We start from the raw sequence: 22,298 nt of genomic DNA, 5'->3' as shown, positions 1-22,298 counted from the left end.
AATCTAATATAAATACAGTACATGGCAAAACTCCAATCCAGCACACATAAAAAAATAAAGGTTATGGCAATACACTGGAAAGTAGTGACATACAAAGACGTGTCCACTCACATATCTCTGGGAAACATTTTCTTTATATAGAGAAGGCAGCTATGCTTTTACTCATATGTTGGACCCTTTTCAGATTATACATTTTGTTTAGATTCCCAGCAAAAAACAAATGAACACAACCTCAGTGCGCAACAGAATAATACCATGACACATCTGTGCACATTTTAATGCACAATTATACATTTTAAGAAATAATGTTACAATGCAGCAAGTAGAAGAGTTTGGGCACGCTGTCAGCCAGAAGGAACGCCCTCGTTGGCAGAGAGCGCAACCTTCAAATGTTTCCTTTAGCCAGTTAAGATTTCTACTGTTTGTGTTTTGGGAATTGTTTAATGTGTGAACAAATTTTAGTACATAAATATTCTTAGGTTGCCTTACATGCATTGTATGTTGGAGATCTAACTACAGCAATATGCAAGTCTGGGTACTCTGAAGGCAGTGGTGTCCCTAGCGGCCGGGGTGGGGGGAGAAGTGGATCCATGGTGGCAAGACACCGCCCTCTGCAGACCCTGCATGTCCCCTCCCAGCTCTCATGACAACCAGTGACATCACTGATTGCCAGGAGCCTGGCAGGAAGCCGGCCAGGATGTGACCCAGGTTGCCAAGAGCTGAGCGGGGATATGTGTATGACCCTTATACATCTTAGCAATCGGGAAGGGGGCAGCAAGCACGCTGCAAACTTTGTGCAGCAGAGCGGCCATGCCGCTTTGTCTGTTGCCCCTCCATTTATAAGAAAGAGATGCGGCCTGAGGCAAGAGCCTCAGGCGGCCTCATTAAAGGGATGGCCCTGTCTGAAACCATTCCAAAACCTTACTATTCTGTGCTTTGAAGTAGTTCAAGGTTGATTTTGAAGTGTATTGTGGATAATTGTGTCATCTCATTCCTGTTTTCTCCTTTAGTTCATCACTGACAGCAGCACCTTTTTTTATAGTTTGTTAAAATTAAGCAGAATCTATCTTTCCCTTTACCAGCACAATAATAATATGTGCCACCCCAGAGTTAAAATCATTAGTTATTTACTTAAAGTGACTTTGGCACTTTAACAAAAAAAAATTGATGACAGGCATAAAGTGCATGCACCTACGGATGCCTTTGCTGTACCTGATGTCTGGACTGTGCTGATTAGGAAAAGCTTCAGCACTTCCTGGAAATGTCAAAGCTTTGCATATGTGAGCAGCCTACAAGCAGTGCTATAGCAGGAAATGATAAGATAGCTTTCCCCTGCTTATGATTTATTTTCAGGTCACTGACTTACTTAGAGAAGCCCATGGGTATTGGATATATTGTCTAGAACTGTCTCCTCTTACAGTGGATTAAGGCATAAAATATTAGTTAGCTGAGACCTTGCAAAAAAAAGAGAAACATTGGAAAATGTTCTGCAAGTATGCCCAGACATTCGCACATGCCACACTTGTAATTGTGCATTAAATTTGCAGAAACAAGTTATGTTTTGGTGAGCCTTTCTTTAACTCTGAGTATACAAAGCAAAAACATATAAAGAGTAAAAACCCTTTATTAAAATGATCAGTAGATCTGGCAGATGAAATGATACAAATCTACATTTTTCTGGTAAATTCGCATCTTAGCCCTACCCTCCCATTTCCTGAGCCATTAATGGTGCTTTAATATGACGACAGCCTCATTTACCAATTGGAGCATGCAGGTGGTAGAAGGTGTGAAGGCAAGTTCAGATTTGCATATACGTTGTACTGCCTATCTACTATTCATTTTCACACTGCTCATGATTTTCGTCATCATATACTAGTGATACTAGTATACAAGTTAGAATTGCTCAGGTTAAGGTTTATTTTAACGTTCTTGTCTAGAGCAGTTTTATTAACTTTTCAGTGGGCAAAATAAACTGTGTTATGACAAGGTTTTATGACAAGATACTTGGTCACTTTGCACAGCCATGGCAAAGCGCCAAAGTCTATTTAAAGTCTACACCTGATCCACTTATAATGACTTTCATTCTGCTTCCCCCATCATTATGTTGCTCCAGCCTCTCTGAGCTGGTGCTTCTGGGTATGGGGGGAACATGTTAACTACTTCCATAATGCACTGGTTGGGCCTATTGCCTGGCCCATACACTGTTACGTGCTGTAAGATGTAATATTGCCAACTCCGTTAAAGCCATGACACCACCTTACACAGGGTTAGACTGTGGAGGAACTGAGTGGCAGGATAAATGTGTGTGTGTGTGTGTGTGTGTGTGTAAGGGTGGTATTGGCTCTAAACAGTCTGTCACTTTTTGTTTTGCTATTCTAAATATTTGTCTTGGGGTGTACAGTAGTCTTCAAGGAAGCATAGGTATGTACAGTCCACTCCTACCCACAATTGCATATGGGAAATGTTGATTTTTTTATATATATATATATACTTTAGGGAGTTTCAGGGAAATAATAGGGGTCTAAACAGAAATAGAAAAAGAGATTGAGGCAACAGAATCAATGTTCATTTACAAACTGAGGAGGCATAGTACTCTCCCAGTTATGAATGGACAGGAAAGCCTCTGGACTGAGTGTTCCTATTCATTCCTAAACAGAGCACATAGTTGGCTTACTATGTCCCCACTTACAAATGAACAGGAAATTATGTAAGCACTTCCTGTTTATTCATAACTGGGACATAGTAAGCTTATTAGGTGCTCAGTTATTTACAAACACCAGTCACACTTTTTCCTGAATGGCCGAAATTACAGAATCTCTCAATTAAGAAGAAAAAAAACAATAAACAGTCATCCACAGCATAGATGAAACTTTTTCTTAATAAACAAGTGCAATTGCGTTCTGTCTTGTTATTTTCTTGCTTGTTCACCATATTGCACTTGTTTTTTGAATGTCCATGTGAACCTACAGTAGAACCTACAGTAGAAATTGTATAGTGCCTTTAATGTGATCAATTTAACACTTTCAACTATTTTTGCCTGTCTTTAAACAACACATTGGTGTGGGGAAAGGCAGAGCATTAGTTCGGAAACAGGGAACGGAAAGTAACATCCTAAAGACAATTAAAAATAAAAAAATGCACAACCCAGTGAATTTTTAAACATTTAACAAATAACTACTAAAACCAGTATGCTAAAGTTACGGTTTTAACGCAGCATAGAAATATAATGTCAGTATAGATACAACCGAGTAGAAAATGTTCGCTTGGTGAATATTTATTTAGCTGAGTGATTAAAGTGAGGTTATGTTCACTTGAACACAGCATCACTTTATTATCCAAAGCCAATTAAACTTTCTCTATGTTAAGTGAACATTCTCAACTACTTTAGTAAATCCACTCCATAGTGTTGAGGAGGTTTAAGAACACGAATAGTGCTAAGAAAAAAAACCAACATAAAAACTTGCACATTGGAACCATAAACTATCAAGAGAAGTTTACAGGCAATAAAATACATATAATATATGTGGGACAAATGAATAATATCTCTAGCACACAACATAAATAGCAGAAGGCTGCGTAGTGGATATAATGGTATGTAAATTTTAAAATAAGGCAATACTAGCAGAGAGAATAAAGGAAAAGAGTAACAGCAAGCTTCTCTCTTTACACGTTACATGTCATTTTCCCTCTACAAGCACACAATAGTATGTGATTGTGGAAAGGACAGAATGACTGGGGTTGTTTAAAAAGCTGAATTCACATCCCAAGATCCTGTAGACACACAGCTAGTAATGTCCTAATCTCCATGACAACAACAAATCATTCTGCATCTTTTCAGAGATAGATTAGAACACAACAGGCTACCTTACACACTGCCTTTATTTGAATATACAGCAACCATATGTCAATAGGAGTTTTCCCCATTTACTAGGGATGCCTTTCTGCATCCTGCATTAACCTGCAGACTAATGTTAACGCCAGCACTGGATGTAGTTTATAGGATTGCTGGGCCCAAAACTAAACAAAGTGGGTCGAGATGATATTAGGAAGGATGGCTTAATTGCACTCATATTTGAAGTGGACAGATACTCAAATATTCACAAGAATAGATAAAAAGAAACACAAGCATTTCCTGGAGAAAATGAAGGCAACCAGGAGAACTTTCTAAAGGAAAGAAGTTCTTTTATTCTCTATGTAACATAGTCCTATATTAATATGTTGTATAGGTCCACTTTAAAATTCAACTCCAATAAGTAAGATTTGGATAGAGTGGGTAAAGGGTAGAAATCAGGTCAGGTTACTGTTGTCTGAGTCTTTGTTAGGAACATTTCCCTCACTCTTTGTACTGCCACTTGCTTTAACAATGACAGTAAGTAAAAGGGAAATCCTTCAACCAGCAGCCAGACAACATTGAAAACCTAACATAGCAGTGATCCCAACCCGAAAAAAGCAACTTCAGGGAGGTGCCCTTCTCATTTCAGGGAGGAGCACCCCCCTGAAATGATGGCAGATAGCAAAAGAAGCAATAGTTTTTTTTTTTTCTTTTTTCTGACAGCTGCTTCCGTTAGAATAAAGAAAAAAAAAAAACAGCATAGGAATGAATAGCTAGATTACTATTGGCTAGTTCAATTTGCAATATCCAATAGCAAGCTGGCTATTGCACCCGCCCTCTGCTGCTGTCAATCACTAGAAGAAGACCTGATGGAGAACTTCATGTCCCCCTCTGCTGATTGACAGCAGCAGTGGGCGGATGCAATAGCTAGTTTGCTATTGGCTAATGCAAAGTAAAATAGCCAATAGGAATCTAGCTATGCATTCCTATGCTGTTTTTTTTTTTTCTGACTGACGGCAGCCGGCGGCTCCGATGTCAGAAAAAAAAACAGGAGCAGGGAAAGGTTTACTCTGCTCGATCGCTATCTCATAGTGGGAGACTCCCCGAGCCTCCAGGAAAGTTGGGATGTCTGATACAGTCTTATTTTACAGACAGAGACATCAAAAAAATGACACATTAAAAACCTTCACCACTTTCCAAAGCAAAATATTTGGCTAGAATAAAATGTTATGTCATTCAGCTCTACTGTTACAGCAGGCAGTGTCAATGCATCACCCTGTATGCCGATCACAGGAGCGCACAAAAAATGGTGGATCAAGCAGCACACTGCTAGGTAAAGGAGCCACCCTAGAAGCAGATATCAGCAACGGCCTTTAGAGGCCCAGCTAATTCAACATGAAAACTTCATAGCTGCATCCATTGTATGCGATTTTCTCAGCATGTTAAATATATCCTAAACAAAATGTAATATCACTTTAAGTGCAATTGCCGCTTGATAAATTAGGGACTTCGAGTTAAATGGAGTTCCTGTTCATGACCTCTCTGTAAAAGGTCAGTTATATTATATCACTCATTCTTCTATATAATATATGAGTAATAAAAGAATATAGGAGTATATTGAATGAATATAATAAAAAAATACAGCCTAAAAATATAATATAGGAAAAAGACATATTATTGATGTAATTCATTTTGTAATTGCAAATGCTGCACAAAGAGGTCTAAAAACCATTCCAGGTGTTCTTCCGATCTATAAGCCACAAGTCCTCCTTTATTAGCCCACTTGTCTGCTCCTACTGCTCCTTGTATTTCTGAATTGTATAAGAGATCTGGCCTGTCAAGAAGCTTTTTCTTCTGCTTTACAGTCTTCAAACACTCTGAAAGATCCAACATTCCACCTCCCAGTGATTTCAGAATAGCATGGGGAGCACAGCTGTCCCATTTAAATGTAGTGTCCTCAGAAAACACATAAAAATCTACAAGGCCTTGAATCACACAAAGACTTTTGTAGCCTGCTCCAGCAGCAAAATACAGATTTTCTCCACACACAGCGGTGAGAGAACTGAGAATGTCTCCTGTTTCTGCTGAGCTTGTTATCACTCCATATGATTTCTTCTCACATTCAGCATCAGCTGGAAAGCCACATTCTAATTTACTGCTAGTTTGTCCATTGATGGCAGATGCTTGTACTGAGCAGATGTTTGTGTCCTTGTAGGACAAACCCCAATACCATTGGCTTTTCCACCTAGAAACACAAATAGATTAAACAATGTCCAATTGTTCCAATGGCAGATATATTAGAAGGCATTCAAGCATGGCGCTGATTAAAGGAGAACTATGAGGGGAGTGATTTTCACTCAACCGCATAGTTCGAGCCGACGTGTGACAATGAGACTGTCACAGCGGCTCAATAGATCGGGAGGTGAGCGAACACATACCGTCGCTCGCTCACTTCTCAATCCTGTCCCTGCAGAGAGCCGTGACTGTCACTCACGGCTCCCCGCAGGGATTCCCACCCCTCCCCGCTCCGATCCTCCATCGCTGACTGGAGAAACGAACGGGGGAGGGTACAGCTGGCTCTGCCTCTAGATAGGCAGAGCCAACTGTCAATCACACAGCTGGGTGGATCTCGACAGTAATGTCAGGATCCGTCCCGGCTGCGGCGCTCTTTTTTTTCTGACTGACGGCAGCCGGCGGCTCCGATGTCAGAAAAAAAAACAGGAGCAGGGAAAGGTTTACTCTGCTCGATCGCTATCTCATAGTGGGAGACTCCCCGAGCCTCCAGGAAAGTTGGGATGTCTGATACAGTCTTATTTTACAGACAGAGACATCAAAAAAATGACACATTAAAAACCTTCACCACTTTCCAAAGCAAAATATTTGGCTAGAATAAAATGTTATGTCATTCAGCTCTACTGTTACAGCAGGCAGTGTCAATGCATCACCCTGTATGCCGATCACAGGAGCGCACAAAAAATGGTGGATCAAGCAGCACACTGCTAGGTAAAGGAGCCACCCTAGAAGCAGATATCAGCAACGGCCTTTAGAGGCCCAGCTAATTCAACATGAAAACTTCATAGCTGCATCCATTGTATGCGATTTTCTCAGCATGTTAAATATATCCTAAACAAAATGTAATATCACTTTAAGTGCAATTGCCGCTTGATAAATTAGGGACTTCGAGTTAAATGGAGTTCCTGTTCATGACCTCTCTGTAAAAGGTCAGTTATATTATATCACTCATTCTTCTATATAATATATGAGTAATAAAAGAATATAGGAGTATATTGAATGAATATAATAAAAAAATACAGCCTAAAAATATAATATAGGAAAAAGACATATTATTGATGTAATTCATTTTGTAATTGCAAATGCTGCACAAAGAGGTCTAAAAACCATTCCAGGTGTTCTTCCGATCTATAAGCCACAAGTCCTCCTTTATTAGCCCACTTGTCTGCTCCTACTGCTCCTTGTATTTCTGAATTGTATAAGAGATCTGGCCTGTCAAGAAGCTTTTTCTTCTGCTTTACAGTCTTCAAACACTCTGAAAGATCCAACATTCCACCTCCCAGTGATTTCAGAATAGCATGGGGAGCACAGCTGTCCCATTTAAATGTAGTGTCCTCAGAAAACACATAAAAATCTACAAGGCCTTGAATCACACAAAGACTTTTGTAGCCTGCTCCAGCAGCAAAATACAGATTTTCTCCACACACAGCGGTGAGAGAACTGAGAATGTCTCCTGTTTCTGCTGAGCTTGTTATCACTCCATATGATTTCTTCTCACATTCAGCATCAGCTGGAAAGCCACATTCTAATTTACTGCTAGTTTGTCCATTGATGGCAGATGCTTGTACTGAGCAGATGTTTGTGTCCTTGTAGGACAAACCCCAATACCATTGGCTTTTCCACCTAGAAACACAAATAGATTAAACAATGTCCAATTGTTCCAATGGCAGATATATTAGAAGGCATTCAAGCATGGCGCTGATTAAAGGAGAACTATGAGGGGAGTGATTTTCACTCAACCGCATAGTTCGAGCCGACGTGTGACAATGAGACTGTCACAGCGGCTCAATAGATCGGGAGGTGAGCGAACACATACCGTCGCTCGCTCACTTCTCAATCCTGTCCCTGCAGAGAGCCGTGACTGTCACTCACGGCTCCCCGCAGGGATTCCCACCCCTCCCCGCTCCGATCCTCCATCGCTGACTGGAGAAACGAACGGGGGAGGGTACAGCTGGCTCTGCCTCTAGATAGGCAGAGCCAACTGTCAATCACACAGCTGGGTGGATCTCGACAGTAATGTCAGGATCCGTCCCGGCTGCGGCGCTCTCAGTATACAGCTTGCGGTATACTGAGCTTTGGGTCACGTGAGGACGCTAGTATATGTCCTCCCGTGACCGTGAGGAGAACTATGGGGAAAAACACTTACACCATAGTTCTCCTTTAAAGCTCATTTACTGCTTGTTAAGAATCTGTAAATATTTACAGTCTGGCCAAACATTAATTTAAAGGAGAACTATGAGGTGAGTGATTTCCACTCATCCTCATAGTTAGAGCCGACCAGTAACAAAGAAGCTCTATTGATTGGGAAGTGGGCAGAATAGATAGGCAGAGCCCGCTGTCACTCACGCAGCTGGGTGGATCCAGACACTATTGTCGGGATTTGTCCCAGCTTCGGCGCTCTCTGTATATCGCGGGCAATAGCTTTAGATATTCTGATCTTTGGGTCAAGGGAGGATGTTAGTATATGTCCTCCCGTGACCATAAAGAGAACTATAGGGAAAAAACACTGACCCCATAGTTCTCTTTTAAGGTCAGCTTAATGCTACCAATTGGCAGTACTTGATGAATCAACCAGACAGCAGTTTGCCCAGAGAAGTTAACAAGCCAGTAAACATATTTTTCTTTTTTCCTTAATAAACTTAAATTATTAGAAAAAATAAAAACGGCCGACTGAAAATAAAATACTGCTCTCTTACCTGTTTGTTGTAGGGTCTTTTATTGCAAACGGTTGATTAACAACACCCATTACTGGAAGTCCTGTTTCAATATGGTATACTCCTATTAGCACAGTGACACACTGGAGACCCTTCGGGTAAATCCCTTTAGTTGGAGTGATATCTGCTGATCCTGTTAAAAAAGCATTTAAAAAAAGTTTTATATATAAAAAAATAGCATGTTCATAATATACAGTATGTTCTATGACCTAAAGTATATTCAGGGTGCTGATAAAGATGTATCATTATAAGAACCTTACATAGAAATTAGCCTTGGGCACAAATAACGGAAATTTGGTTCTAAACATGATAAAATAACATGTGCAAAAATAAATCGTGTTTAACATTTCTCCGTGGGTGACTGGGATTTGGACATGAAAACCGCTTCAATCTATTTACTAAAAAGGTACCTAAACATTTACTTTGCTAAGTAAATATTATTTTCTCCATTTCCAAATCCACCCCTATGTATACAGGACAATACAACAATGATAGAACTACAGGCAACATTATTAACCCTTGCAGTGGGGTCACCCCCGCACTGCAAGAGGAGCTAAAGGAGCACTATGGGGTTAGGGCTTTTCCCCATAGTTCTCCTTAGGGTAACAGGAGGACACAAACTAGCATCCTCCCGTCACCGTAAGCTCAGTATACCGCATGCTACAACTCGCGGTATACTGAGATGCCGCAGTATACCGCGAGCTGCTGCTTGCGGTATATTGAGACGCCGCCGCTGAAGCGGATCCCGACAATTATGTCTGGATCCATCCAGCTGCGCGAGTGACAGCTGTGCCCGCCCCTCCCCCGTCCGTTCTGCCAGTCAGCGCTGGAGGATCGGTGCACGGAGGGGGGAATCCAGCCCCTCCCCTGTCACGGCAGAGGGCCGTGACAGGATCGAGAGGTGAGCGAACCCGGTATGTGTTCGCTTACTTCCCGATCTACTGAGCCGACCTGTGACAGTCTCATTGTCACAGGTCGGCTAGAACTATGAGGTGAGTGAAAAGCACTCGCCTCATAGTTCTCCTTTAACTGCTCATTTGTGTCTAGGTTCAAAAATAATCAAAGTTATACTCACCTGATCAGTGGAGCCGGTCCTCCCATCTGAGCTCCCCCTCCACTGCAGCAGCCAGAGATCCTTGAGTCATCACATCCAATACACTGTGTATAGGATTTGAGGATGTGGAAGGACATACCATCTCTGCAGTAGAAGAGGAGACAGGCTGGAGGGAGCGCCGTCACAGACGTCCGGCTCTTTTTATTTCAGTCCCTAGACACAAACGAGTAGTGCAATGGTTAATAAAAATGTTGCCCAGACTTCTGCTTTAAATTCGATATGCATTACTCACCAATGGGATCCACCCACACAGCAAGCTCAGTCAGAGGAATGTTCACTTTAATGGCATCTAAATTCTGGTCAGTTACGACAAGTTTCTGATGAACAGCCTGGGCCAATTTTTTGGCTGCGGGCTCATTGTTGTCCAGCACTTTCTGCAATAGTCTGGCAGTTTCTTCCTCTGTTGGGCACACTTTTACTATAATTTTCTCTCCTGTAACAAGGAAGCATGTTGATGTAAATATAAATGCAATTTACAGCATTCCTATAGATCAGTGTTTATTCAGGGTGTTACATGGAAATAAACATCAAATAAAATATTTGATTGCTTATTTCTGACTTCAGAAAAGGTAAACTTTTGACAGTGATGACTATAATTTCTACACCTTGATAGTAAACTAGTTATATCGCAGCAGAAAATAAATGAATTATTGGGAAAAATAAATTCGGGTTCCTAAAAGGGTTTTGGGTTAAGTCCAGTTCCCACCACTGGGGCACCCCTCAAAGTTTTGCATACGTCCAGTTATTCTCCCCTTCCTTCTTCGGCCGGTCGCGTGACAACATTGGTCTTTTTCCTTGACTGGCTGGTGAATGTGGTGCAGTTCTCAATTTTTCTTTGAGCCTATCGGACAGGTTGTTGACGCCCTTGATTCACAGGAAGTGGGCCAAATGATGCTGGGCATCATTTAACCAGGAAAAGGCCCAGCTGTGGATGTTTTTTTATTGTATCCCCTTTACATTTTTTCAAGTTAAAATACTTTTTAAACATTTTTACTTTTTACAAAAAATCCTTTTCATGTATTGAAGTGCATTGCATCAAATTAGGTAGCCCTTTCATTTCAATTCTGCTATATTTTTTTTAACCACAGCGCACACTGAAGAGAATGATGAAGTAAAACAAACCCCGTCATTGGTGTCAGTGGCAGCAATAGTAACTCCCAGCATTAGTGTCAGTGGCCACAATTGTAACCCCCTGCAAGGGTATCAGCGGATGCAATAAAAATCCCCAGCATTAGTTTCAATGGATGCAATAACAACCCCCAGCCGTGATGTCAGTGGAGGCAACAATAACCCCCAGCATTGGTGTCAGTGGCCACAATAATAACCCCCAGCATTGGTGGCAGTGGAAGCAATAATAACCCAAGTATTGGTATCAGAGGCCATAGTAAAAACCCCGAGCATTGGTGCCAGTGATTGCAATAATATGCCCCCAGCATTGGTGACAGTGACCGCAATAATAACCCTAGCATTGGTGTCAATAAGAACATCCACCAATTGGTGGTCAGTGTTATGCCATTTCATCAGTAGTCAGTTTACTAAACCCCACCCCCCGCATTTGTGGCCATTGGCAGTGTTACTTAAGCCCTTTTGTTTTGCATTGGTGGCAGTTCTGTTCACACCCCACACACACATAGATATGGGAATTTGTTTTTAATAATACCCCAAATTTTATATTAAGCAGAGAAATACACCAGTTACATCTTGTGAATAACTAATATTACCCCACATATTTTCACTAACTTATTTTTTCCTATTTATTCCAATAATTCCAAGTACAAGGACCCCAAATATATGTGGGGTTCCATACATATTTCAGCTTTATATGGATGATAAACAAGTGTACATTATTTAGATATCTAGATATTAGGCATATTTCAGTACAATGACAGTATTTCCCAGTAGATCAGGAACAGAGAGCCTTGATCTGCATGTACTGTACACTGAGTGGCCAGATTATTATGACCACCTGACGTTTGTAGGCAAATTAGCTATAATTAGCTATAATTTTGCGCTGAAGTTGCTATAGGGCCAGGCCATTATAAATAGGGAAGCAGGTTGTTTACCACGACAGTAGAAGTGATTTGTTTCTGAAGATATGGGTAAACAACGCGATTTAACAGCCTTTGAGCGTGGGATGATTGTTGCCGCTCGGAGCCATGGAGCGAGTATCAGCAAAACAGCAGAATTCGTTTAATGTTCAAGAGCAGCTGTTGTTAAAGTGTTTAAAGACTGGACTGTCAGCCGAAAATCTGGGTCTGAACGTGAGAATTGTGGCCGTCAGCGACTAGTCAATGTTAGGGCAGAACGGAGAGTGGCAAGACTGGTACAAGACAACAGAAGGGCAACAGTGCAGTGTCAGATTCCTCGCATCACCTTTAAACATCTCGTGGAGTCACGAGGCGGCCCAACAAAGTCATCTCGTGGAGTCATCTCGTGGCCCAACGAAGTACTGATGGGGTGGTCATAATAATCTGGCCACTCAGTGTATGCCTGGCTAGTACCAGCTAAGATGTGAAATCTAAGATCTGAACCTGGAAGTGCTCAATTTTAGCAGGAGGAGGTTGGATCCGGTCATTTCTGATTTCCTGCAATCCACACTCCATCCTGAAGTCCCTGAGCCATCCAGGACATTCATAGTTACATAGTATTTGAGGTTGAATAAAGACATTAGTCCATCAAGTCCAACCTATTAGGATCTCATTCTAGGAGTACCCGTACCCCTGTATATTACGGTCCCTTAAGAAATCGTCCAAAAGTTTCTTGAACAATTCCACATTATTTGCTGAAATCACTGTCTGTGGCAGTGAGTTCCAGACCCTAACTGATCTTACTGTGAAGAACCCCCTTCGCCCCTTGTGCTGGAATTTTTTTTCCACCAATTTTAGGTGGTGGCCTCTAGTTTTTGTAATGGAGTTAATTTTAAACAGTTTATCGCTAATGTTGCTGCCACCATGGTACTGGTCTCAAACTCACAAAGAAGCAAAGTGAGCCCGAGGACCAGAAAGGAGGTGGAATGCTGCATCTTTTAAAGTAAATGGACAGCTGTACAGCCATCAAATCACTTTTATATTAAAGTTGGCAAAGGGAAGATTAATAGAAAACAAACCTCCATCTGCAATAGTGGCTGCAATAGTCTTTATCCTTTCACCGCCCTACTGTAATACAGCTACAGTAGTGCCATGAAAGGGTTATTATGGTGATTGCTTGATCAATAATCACTCAGAGTGGTGGCTGATCACATCTCTGGTTCCCACTACAAAACTTCCCCCCAGAGCAATCTCCAGAGTGTAGAGCTGCACAGAAACAAGGACATTCATCAACGCTCTCCAGGCATAGGAACAACTTGCTGGGAGGACGTTAACATCCAGGGATGTTTGGGAAGGGGTTAAAGCAGAAATGTTCCATTAACCCTTGCAGTGGGACTACCCTCTCACTGCAAGGGTTAAGTGCTTGTTTTGGTTTAGAACGGAAAATAACAAAAGATAACAAGATATACTCACCCGATCCTCAGAGTCAGCCGGCTGTGACAGTGCTCCCTCCAGTCTGTCTCCTCCTCCACTGCAGCGATGGTATGCCTCTCTGCGTCCTGACGTCCTATAAACTGTGTATAGAACGTGATGACTCACAGACCTTAGACCACTACAGAGGAGGGGGAGAGAGACTCCAGGTACTGGTCTAAGAGCAAGCTGGCTCTGAGGATCGCATGAGTATAACTTTGTTATTTTCCTCCCTAGAAAAAAATGAACACTCAACCCTTACAGTTGAACTCACACACACTGCAAGGGTTATTAAAAAAAATGTACCCAGAGTTCTTTTTTAAAGCTAGACTCAGTAGATCCTATATGTTTATATTTGTGTCTTACAATTAAAAATGTATTGTACAGCATTCTGTTTCTTGAAACTGTAAAATTGATTCTGGTGTCCTCAGGACAAATAGTTTGCAGCATAACAAACAAGCATTTTTCTTCTACTTACCAAGTTCATTTGTAAATTCATTAGATTCTTCTCCTTTAACGTTTTTCTCAAAACCTGGAAACTAAAGCACGAATATTCAGCATGATATATATAAAACAAGGTATTAGCAAGCCCAACACTATGCCAATACACAGAAGAGAATGGATAGTCAGTAGAGAGAAATTAAACGCACGCAAAATGAAGTTTTTGGTAACAGATGCCTGGGCCTCAGCATATCACAAAAGGCCAGTCACCTTTCTTCCTTGCTCCACTGTTAAAGTGAACCTGAACTGGAAAAGTGTTCATTCAGAAATGTTACTTGTCCTTAACCCGTACCCTGAAAATTGTACCCTTATCTTGAAATACTCCTGAAAAATAACATTGCCATTCCTGTGCCTAGGCACATCTGTTGGTAGCAGTGGTGTCCTTAGCCTTTTTTCTGCCTGGGGGAGTATTGGACGGAATCAGAGCAGCCGGAGGTGGCGACACTACCCTCTGCAGGGTCTGCATTTCCCCACCTGGGACACTGTGGCCGGCGTCATGACCAGCTCCTGGCAACCAGTAATGTCACTGATTGCCAGGAGCTGGGCGGAACGCCAGCCACAGCATCCCAGGTTGCCAAGAACTGGGCAGGGAGATATGTATGGCCCTTACACATTTCCCCACCTTTGCAACCTAGGATGCTCTGGCCAGAAAGGGGGTGATAGGCACACTGCAAACCTTGTGCTGCAGAGTGGCCTTGACGGTCTGCCTGCCACCCCCTCCATGTGACCCACAGCCTCAGGCTGCCTCATTAAAGAGACGGCCCTGCTCATAGCTGTATATCTGCAGTGTCAGATCATCTAGGGCATAGTGCCTGTGACTTTTAGTCTCACTGTTCTCTTGAGGGTTTGCTGAATAGGAAGCTGTAACAGAGGGCCTACAGTGCAAGAATCTACCTGCCGCTGCTTCATTTATTCGCTGAATTTGTGCATTCTACCCCTTACCTGCTGCTTCTTATATATTACCACAATAATCTTTGGAAAAAGTCACAAGGAAGCAAAACCCTAGTTCTTCTACCAAGATGGCCACCTTCACACAGAGTGCGGAAAATGTTAATTTAAGTATAGGAAAAAGATCAGATACAGCGAGCATACAGGCAATACTGGGGAAAAGCCTTTTACTTCCCACTTGCCTTTTTGGGCACAGCTTCCAAAGTAAAGGTCCTCTTTAAATGTAAATAAAAGTCTACCATTGACAAGATCTGTGAATGTAGAATCTACAAGTCCCATTAGCCACCATGGCAGAGGGGCTAGCAGTTCTAAATGGAATACAAATTGAGTGATGTCCCCGCACCTGTAGTCCATTGACTCTTTCTCCCGTCCATGTTACTGAATGTCCATAGCTCGGTATAGACATGGACAAGAAGCAACAGTTTGCAGTATCCAGAGCATTGCACCCATGTCGAGGTCGCAATGGTTTACTGACTCCTATGCACAAAAAACAATAAATGCAAATGTTTTCTTTTATGCATGTAATTTTTTTTTTCCAAAAGCTAGAATTTCCCTTTAACCTGCAGGACTACTATCTCCTTGTTCTCCTCTTACCCCCACTATATGTATAACAGTATTTTACAGAAGCTGGTGTACAACTACTGTAAAAGCACCAAGAAAAAAAAAAAACAGGAAGGTATGCAAAGTCCCATACGGGTCAGTAGGGATACCTCAGAAACCTGGAGCTACTGTTAAGTTGGATGTACCTTCTGGGAATACCATAGAGATAGCACTACGAGGCTGGAGACAAAGCACAGCACACTACATTTACTTTTCTAAGCCCTCAGGCACACTTACAATGTAGGCGCATTTAGGGATTCCAGTGTCAGGAACTTGCGACCTCCTGCAGCAGGAATCCCAAATCTACCATTTACAAGTGGCAGCTGTCACTCATTCAAGTTAATGATCAGGTGACAGCCGCTGCATTTGAAAGCGGCAGAACGCTGGCACACTGCATGCAATCATATGTGATACGAATATATGCGGTTAGGAATCAATCACTATCCCTGGACGCATCAATCATTAACTTGAATGGGTGACAGCTGCTGCTTGCAGTAAATCACAAGTTCCTCATGCAGGAATCCCTAAAACACACCTACATCCTAGAAGTGAATGAGGGCTTGATCTCCCTTTTTGGGTTATTATTGAGTCATAGACCAGCATAGTATTGGTTGTCCCTTACCTTTTTGCCAAGATCATATTTTATGACTTCCTGGACCAATACATCAGCTAGTGTTTTAAAGTCTGTGAGAAATTTTTTATTCTTCTCATCCTCTTTTTTTTCTTCAATTAATAGCTGAAAAAGAGTTTCCTCTTCGCGGCAGGCACGAGCGATACATGCAGCTTTCTCAGAAGCAAGTAATAATTCATGTAGGATTTCAGACATTTTCAGATTGTCTTTAGACTTGTGGTGTTTCTAGAAGAAAAAGGAAAAGTATATAGTTAGTTGGTCAGGTTTAAAATGTCCATCGAATTCAACCTATAGAGTTAAGAAAAAAAAAAGAAAGTAGGTTTAAAACAATAGATGAATATTTAAAAGCCATGTGAAATGTACCTGGTTTGTACCGGAATCTGAAAGTCTTCTCAAAACTTATTAGCCACCTGTGGACCAGCCACTGTAGATATACAGCCAGTCTGTATATCTACGTACCTGTATATATATATTAGGGCTGCGGAAATGAACGATTAATCCCTCGATTAATCGTTAATTTTTTTGATCGGTACTCACCTCTCCGCCGGAGATCGGGTGACGTCACGGACATTGACATCACCGGACTCCTCCCCCTTCCCCAAGTGGCTCCATAGGCTAACGTAGGGAAGGGGGGGGGGGGAGTCCGGTGAGGTCGATGTCCGTGACGTCACCGGACTCCTCCTTCCCTTCGTTAGCCGAGCAGTTCCGCCTTTTCGGGGGGCCCCGGGAGGAAGCAGAGGGCCCGCAGCTCCTTCATGCAAAAGCAGTTCAACAGCAGATAACAGTGGCTTCAGGCACAGAAGTGATCAGACCAGCACTGTGCCCTATGATCGCTGATTATATGTTACAGTGCCAAGCCCTCCCCTTCCTCTTACAGGAGAGGCAGAGGAAAGTACAGGAAGTAATAGATGGATAACTAATCCATTTATTACTTCCTAGTGAAAGCAAGCTGCAGCAGTAACTGAAAGCTTTAAAAGTTATTTAAAACTTAATTTTCTGTCACCCTTCCTCTCCTTTATATGTTAGCTCCATTCTTGATGTGTGTATTAACCCCTTCAGCTCCCTTATCCTGCACATCTGTACATTAACCCCTTCATCTCCATCCTTCCACTGTGTATTACCTGTACATTAACCCCTTCATCTCCATCCTTCCACTGTGTATTACCTGTATATTTATTGTATCTAGCACACCATTGCCAAGCTCCATGTTTTAAACCCCTCAATACCAGGATGTCATTTCCCAAAAACTCCGGCATAAGATCACATTACCTTATAGCAGGGCTCAAAATTTCCACTCGCCTGAAATTTGGGTCTCCAAGTACCAGTCCGCAGCCAGCTGACATGTCAAGCACACGGTCACAGACCGCGTACCTGACTTGCGGGAGCAGCCCCACGGTCTGCATCTGTGTCGGATGCAGACGCAGAGCAGCTCCGGCTTCCTTGGGTCGGAGCTCTGACAGTTCTGTGCTCCGGCCGAAAGAAAGGATCGATCCATGGTTATCTGGGGGTGATTAGTGAGGTCTGCAGCAGATCTCACTAATCACCCCAAGATAACCTAGGGTTCCCATGATTGCAGTGCTGACCAGCCCGTGCGGCATTGTCTTCCGACCACTCCACCAACCTGCCAAAAATCGTAAGATTTTCGGCAGGTTTTCAAGCATGCTTGGAAGACGAAAGTCGTACGACCTTACAGTAGAAGCGGTGGCACGCTGCCCATACACCTGCCGACTATCGTACGATCGCGGGATCACCCGCGATTATCGTCCGATAATCAGCAGGTGTATGGGCACCTTTAGTGTATGTCTATTTTAGGCCCCTTTCACACCTACAGTATATTTCAGGTGTGATTAGAGATTCCTGTGTCAGGAACCTGCGTTTTCCTGCAGCAGGAATCCCTAATCTGCCGTTTACAAGCGGCAACTATCATAAGATAAAAATTATCATAAGATTATTTAAGAGGGTGTGTTTAGGGGCAGAGTTGAGGCCGGGGCAGGATAAGGGTTAGGTGGGGCAACTGGTGGCTAGTAACTCTTAAGGCCTGGCTAGTAAGTCAGGACTTGAAATTTTGAGCCCTGCCTTATAGTGTCTACTTTGCAAATAGCGGTCATTTAGGGGGGTTTCGCACTGTGCTGAATTTTTTTTTTTATATATATGATTTATAAACAAAAAAGGTACACCAATTGTTTATAAAAAGGTAAAAAAAAAGAAGAAGTGGTTGTTATTATATACCCCCAAAAGAAAGCTCTATATGTATTTTGTATATAAATAAATTATATAAACTGAATTTGCTTACAGTGTTGTGCGACAGAGTCATTTTCTGTCAAACTTTCACAGCACTGAATACTGAAAAATGGCCTGGCAATAAAGAGGGTTTAACATGCCAGTACTGAGGTAGTTAAAGGAGTTGGCCTGACATTTAAAAAGGAAACAGAACACTACAACTGCACTAGCATACAATGGCTCGGTAACACTGCCCTTTTCCTCTGACAATTATTTTGTCACCAAAGCAGGCTGGCTACTAGCCAGGCCAAGATCTGGAAAATGCTCAAGTGGTCTCTGGCTTGCAAAACTTGCTACCGGGCACAGGAAGCTCTATATTCGTGTTCTATAGTCCACTCCCTCATCACTAATCTGCTAGAAATGAATGCATAAGAGCACTTTTGAAAACTCTTCAACTAAAACTAAAGGCAAAACATCTTTTTTTTAGTTTTGGATAGAGTGGTAAGGGGTTCGAACAACCATCAGATTTGTATTGCTGTCTGTGCCCCTATTATGGAGAGTCAATCTGTATAATTGTCCTGACCACCAATCTCACCAGAAATTAAAAGGGAGGGTACTTCCAAAATTTACAGTTGGCAACTGAACGGGAATGGAGGGGAATTTTTTCAAGAGGGACACGTCCCATTAATGCGATTCACACCTGCACATTGCATTAATGCGCACGCTTTCACGAAAACGCAGAAAAATGTGCAATGTGCTTGCATTGCCATTGATTTCTAATGACACCAAAAATGCGGCCAGGAATTAGTGCGCTTTTGCTCTGAATGCATGAAAACTTGCGCAAAAAACGACATGAACTTATTTTGCCGCATCTGTCGCACCAGGTGTGAATGCAGACTAAAAGTGGATTGCTCACATTGGAAAGATATCCACTCACTTCCTGTTGGGTTTACAGGACAGGAAGTAAAATTTTACTAAAAACTCACAAATGGCAGAAAAAGACAAACTGATATTACCCCTCCCCTAATTATACAAAATAAAAAAAAAGTTTTGGCTTCAGATTTAGTTTAATGCCTTTAACCCTTTTGCTGCCAGCAATGTAAGGAATGTGGCAGCTGTCCACAGGCTAAATAGCCCACTGATGCCTGTAGGAGAGAGGAGAGGAAAAGGCCACTCAAGCTGTAACTCTTCTGAGGAAATTGTTAGCTCCGTCCACTGCCTCTGAAATCCAGAACAGTGGCTTTAATAATAATTGCAGCCCACATCCCCATCTAAGGCCTCATTCACACACAACGCAAGAGAAAAATTGTATAATGTGTATATACGAGCGTGTATAATGTGTATATACGCGCGTATATACGAGCGTATGGACGTATATGCGTGCACTATTTGCAATACCACAATGCATCATTTGTAATAGAAATGTCAATGAACTGTACGCGCGTACATGCGCGCAAACACGCGTATATGCGCGTAAATACGCAGAAATACGCTGCCCGGACGCATCTTTGTTCCATTCTGTTTTTGCGATATGCAAATATACGGCTTCATACGCAGCTATGTGTATGGAGCCATTTATTTGCATATGTTGCATATAGTACTATATGCGCGGCAGTGTGAATGAGGCCTAAACCCCATGGCGTTGGTGCAGCTATGTAAAGTTGGTATAATGAAATGTAAAAAACCAATTAGGCCTCGTTTAGATGGGCGCCTTAGTGGCAGAATAATAAGGTGGGTGATTATTACACTGGACAAAAGATTCCTTCCCATGAGCACTCGCTACTCCATGACTAAGCCCAATTGGGTGAAACGTGTTGGAGTTGAGTGACCAGCAGGCAGGGATCATACGTTTGGAGATGACTGGGTTTTACAAATAAATAAGCACTGGTTGAAGATTGGCAGTGTGCCGCTTTTTCTATAGAATTTTTATCCTAGTTGATATTTCATTTCTAAATGCCTCTATCAGGAGAATGATCTCACAATTGTTGCCAACCTCCTGGAGGACAGCTAAATAGCCCTGAAGTGCTTAGCTGACATGAAGGTATGAAGCTGAACTATCTTTGCATTACTTTAAGAAGTGCTCAGGAGGACTTCTAGCATGTGCCACAGTTTGGAGGTCTTTTAATGTTCCAAATGCTAGATGAAATATCATGGGAAATGTTGCAAAACATGTGCGTGAGTCGCAAATATGAATAGGTCCCAAAAACACATAATAAAAGATAAAACTTTGTGGTTAGTTAGCGTGACAGTTTGGTCTTTGTGACTAGAACACTTTGCTGCAAACACATTCATAAATTTCACCCATCAGAAAGCCTTGTTAAAGTCAATTTATGACAAACAAAAGGAAGACCTGCTCAGAGTAATGTGGTTGCTTCCTCATTCTTTACTAAAATTAGCTTGCGCAGTAGGTGAGGTGTTATTCTTAGCTACACTGCTTTAGGACTCTCACAAATGTCAGTTAAAACTGAATATCAGGCAAACAGCTAAATACACATTTGAGGTATACATACTCTGCTTGGCCAAAAAAGGTCACTCACTCACATAAAGTCTTGTCCAGCACATCCTAAAGTCTCAATGGGGTTAAGGTCTGGAGTCTGTGGTGGCCAATCCATGTGTGAAAATGATTTCTCAATTTGCTCCTGCCAGAATCATACCGACCCATCTCTCTTTTGAATGCTGACGTTAAAATCCTGGCTAAGGTCCTCGCTACTAGATTGTCCAAAAAAATCGCCTCGGTGGTGCACTCGGATCAGTCCGGGTTTATCCCTCATAAGTCCACCGCTATAAACATACGCAGAGTGTTCTTGAACATGCAGCTTCCTATCGATAACACAGGTAATAGGGCGCTCCTAGCCCTGGATATCGCCAAGGCGTTTGACAGCGTGGAATGGCGATATCTCTGGGCGGTCCTAGCTGCATTCGGGCTTGGTCCCAAATTCTGCGGTTGGGTTCGCCTGTTGTACCACCACCCATCTGCTAGAATAAAAATTAATGACTCCTTGTCAGCCGCGTTTGAGCTGCAGAGAGGCACTAGACAGGGGTGCCCCTTATCCCCTTTGCTATTTGCTCTTGCCATTGAACCCCTTGCAGCTTTGGTACGGCACTCTAATGATATTAGGGGATTCCGGAGGGGTGACATGGAGGAGAAGATAGTGTTATATGCTGATGACACTCTTTTATTTTTAGCAGATACAGAGTCCTCCCTATCTAATGTAATGTCCCTTTTGTCTACCTTTGCTAAATTTTCGGGTCTGGTGGTGAACTGGGAGAAATCAAACCTACTTCCCCTGGACCCTATGCACACACCCTTGGCTCCTGCTTTGTCCCATATACAGGTCCAGTCGGTTATTACGTATCTAGGCGTACAGATAACCGCCTCTCCTCTTGACTACACTACACTGAATTTAAGCCCTCTCCTGGCGAAATTTAGATCTCAACATACCTCCTGGGCCAAATTGCCACTGTCGGTAGCTGGCAGAGTTAACTTAGTTAAAATGATCTGGTTACCCCAGTTGCTCTATGTTCTCCACAACTCGCCCCTCTGGATCCCTAGGAAGACCTTTCGCCTGATCAGTGGTATTTTTAGAGATTTAATCTGGAAGATGAGAATCTCCAGATTGTGTCTGAGTGCCTTACAGAGGCCAAAGGCCTCTGGTGGCCTTGCACTGCCCAACCCCTGGTTATACTATATAGCCTCTCAACTACAGCATTTTACAGCTTGGGCCTCTGAAGACCATCGTATGCAGTCATACTTTCTCCTTCGTCTGTTCAAAGGGCTTGATCCCCTGTGTTATCTAGATAGTGATATGTATACCAAAACACACTCTGCGCTCCCTACTGTGCGACTAATGGGACAGGTATGGTCCGTGGCAAAGAGAGCATTGGGGGCTACCCAGTTAACTGTGGCAGAATGGCAATCTCCCGGAGCTTCTCCCCCTGAGGGGTACAG

At 42.5% G+C, this 22,298-nt stretch overlaps 2 protein-coding genes across 2 annotated transcripts in view; both read right to left on the bottom strand.

Moving 5' to 3' along the window:
• Positions 1 to 5,421: 5,421 nt before the first annotated feature.
• On the bottom strand, positions 5,422 to 6,922 carry LOC108786717 (inositol polyphosphate 1-phosphatase-like). The gene is made up of 2 exons (XM_018556070.1): positions 6,906 to 6,922; positions 5,422 to 6,077 (listed from the first exon to the last, which is right to left on the bottom strand). Exons 1-2 carry the CDS (start codon positions 6,920 to 6,922, stop codon positions 5,507 to 5,509), a joined length of 588 nt encoding a protein of 195 aa, XP_018411572.1. The 3' UTR covers positions 5,422 to 5,506.
• A 169-nt stretch (positions 6,923 to 7,091) lies between these two features.
• The window catches only part of INPP1 (inositol polyphosphate-1-phosphatase), a 37,803-nt gene continuing 22,596 nt past the window's right edge, over positions 7,092 to 22,298 (bottom strand). Inside the window, exons 2-6 of the mRNA XM_018556077.1 lie at positions 16,121 to 16,354; positions 13,928 to 13,988; positions 10,185 to 10,385; positions 8,821 to 9,040; positions 7,092 to 7,747 (exon numbers count right to left, since the gene is read on the bottom strand). Of these exons, the coding sequence (XP_018411579.1) occupies positions 7,177 to 7,747; positions 8,821 to 9,040; positions 10,185 to 10,385; positions 13,928 to 13,988; positions 16,121 to 16,324 (1,257 nt within the window). The 5' untranslated portion in view covers positions 16,325 to 16,354 and the 3' untranslated portion in view covers positions 7,092 to 7,176. The remainder of the gene's footprint in view (positions 7,748 to 8,820; positions 9,041 to 10,184; positions 10,386 to 13,927; positions 13,989 to 16,120; positions 16,355 to 22,298) is intronic.

This window comes from Nanorana parkeri, unplaced genomic scaffold (genome assembly GCF_000935625.1).
Source record: "Nanorana parkeri isolate BGI_ZX_2015 unplaced genomic scaffold, ASM93562v1 scaffold224, whole genome shotgun sequence".
NCBI lineage: Eukaryota > Metazoa > Chordata > Amphibia > Anura > Dicroglossidae > Nanorana > Nanorana parkeri.
The sequence above is the reverse complement of the archived record's forward strand: the minus strand, read 5'-3'. Positions and strand labels throughout refer to the sequence as shown.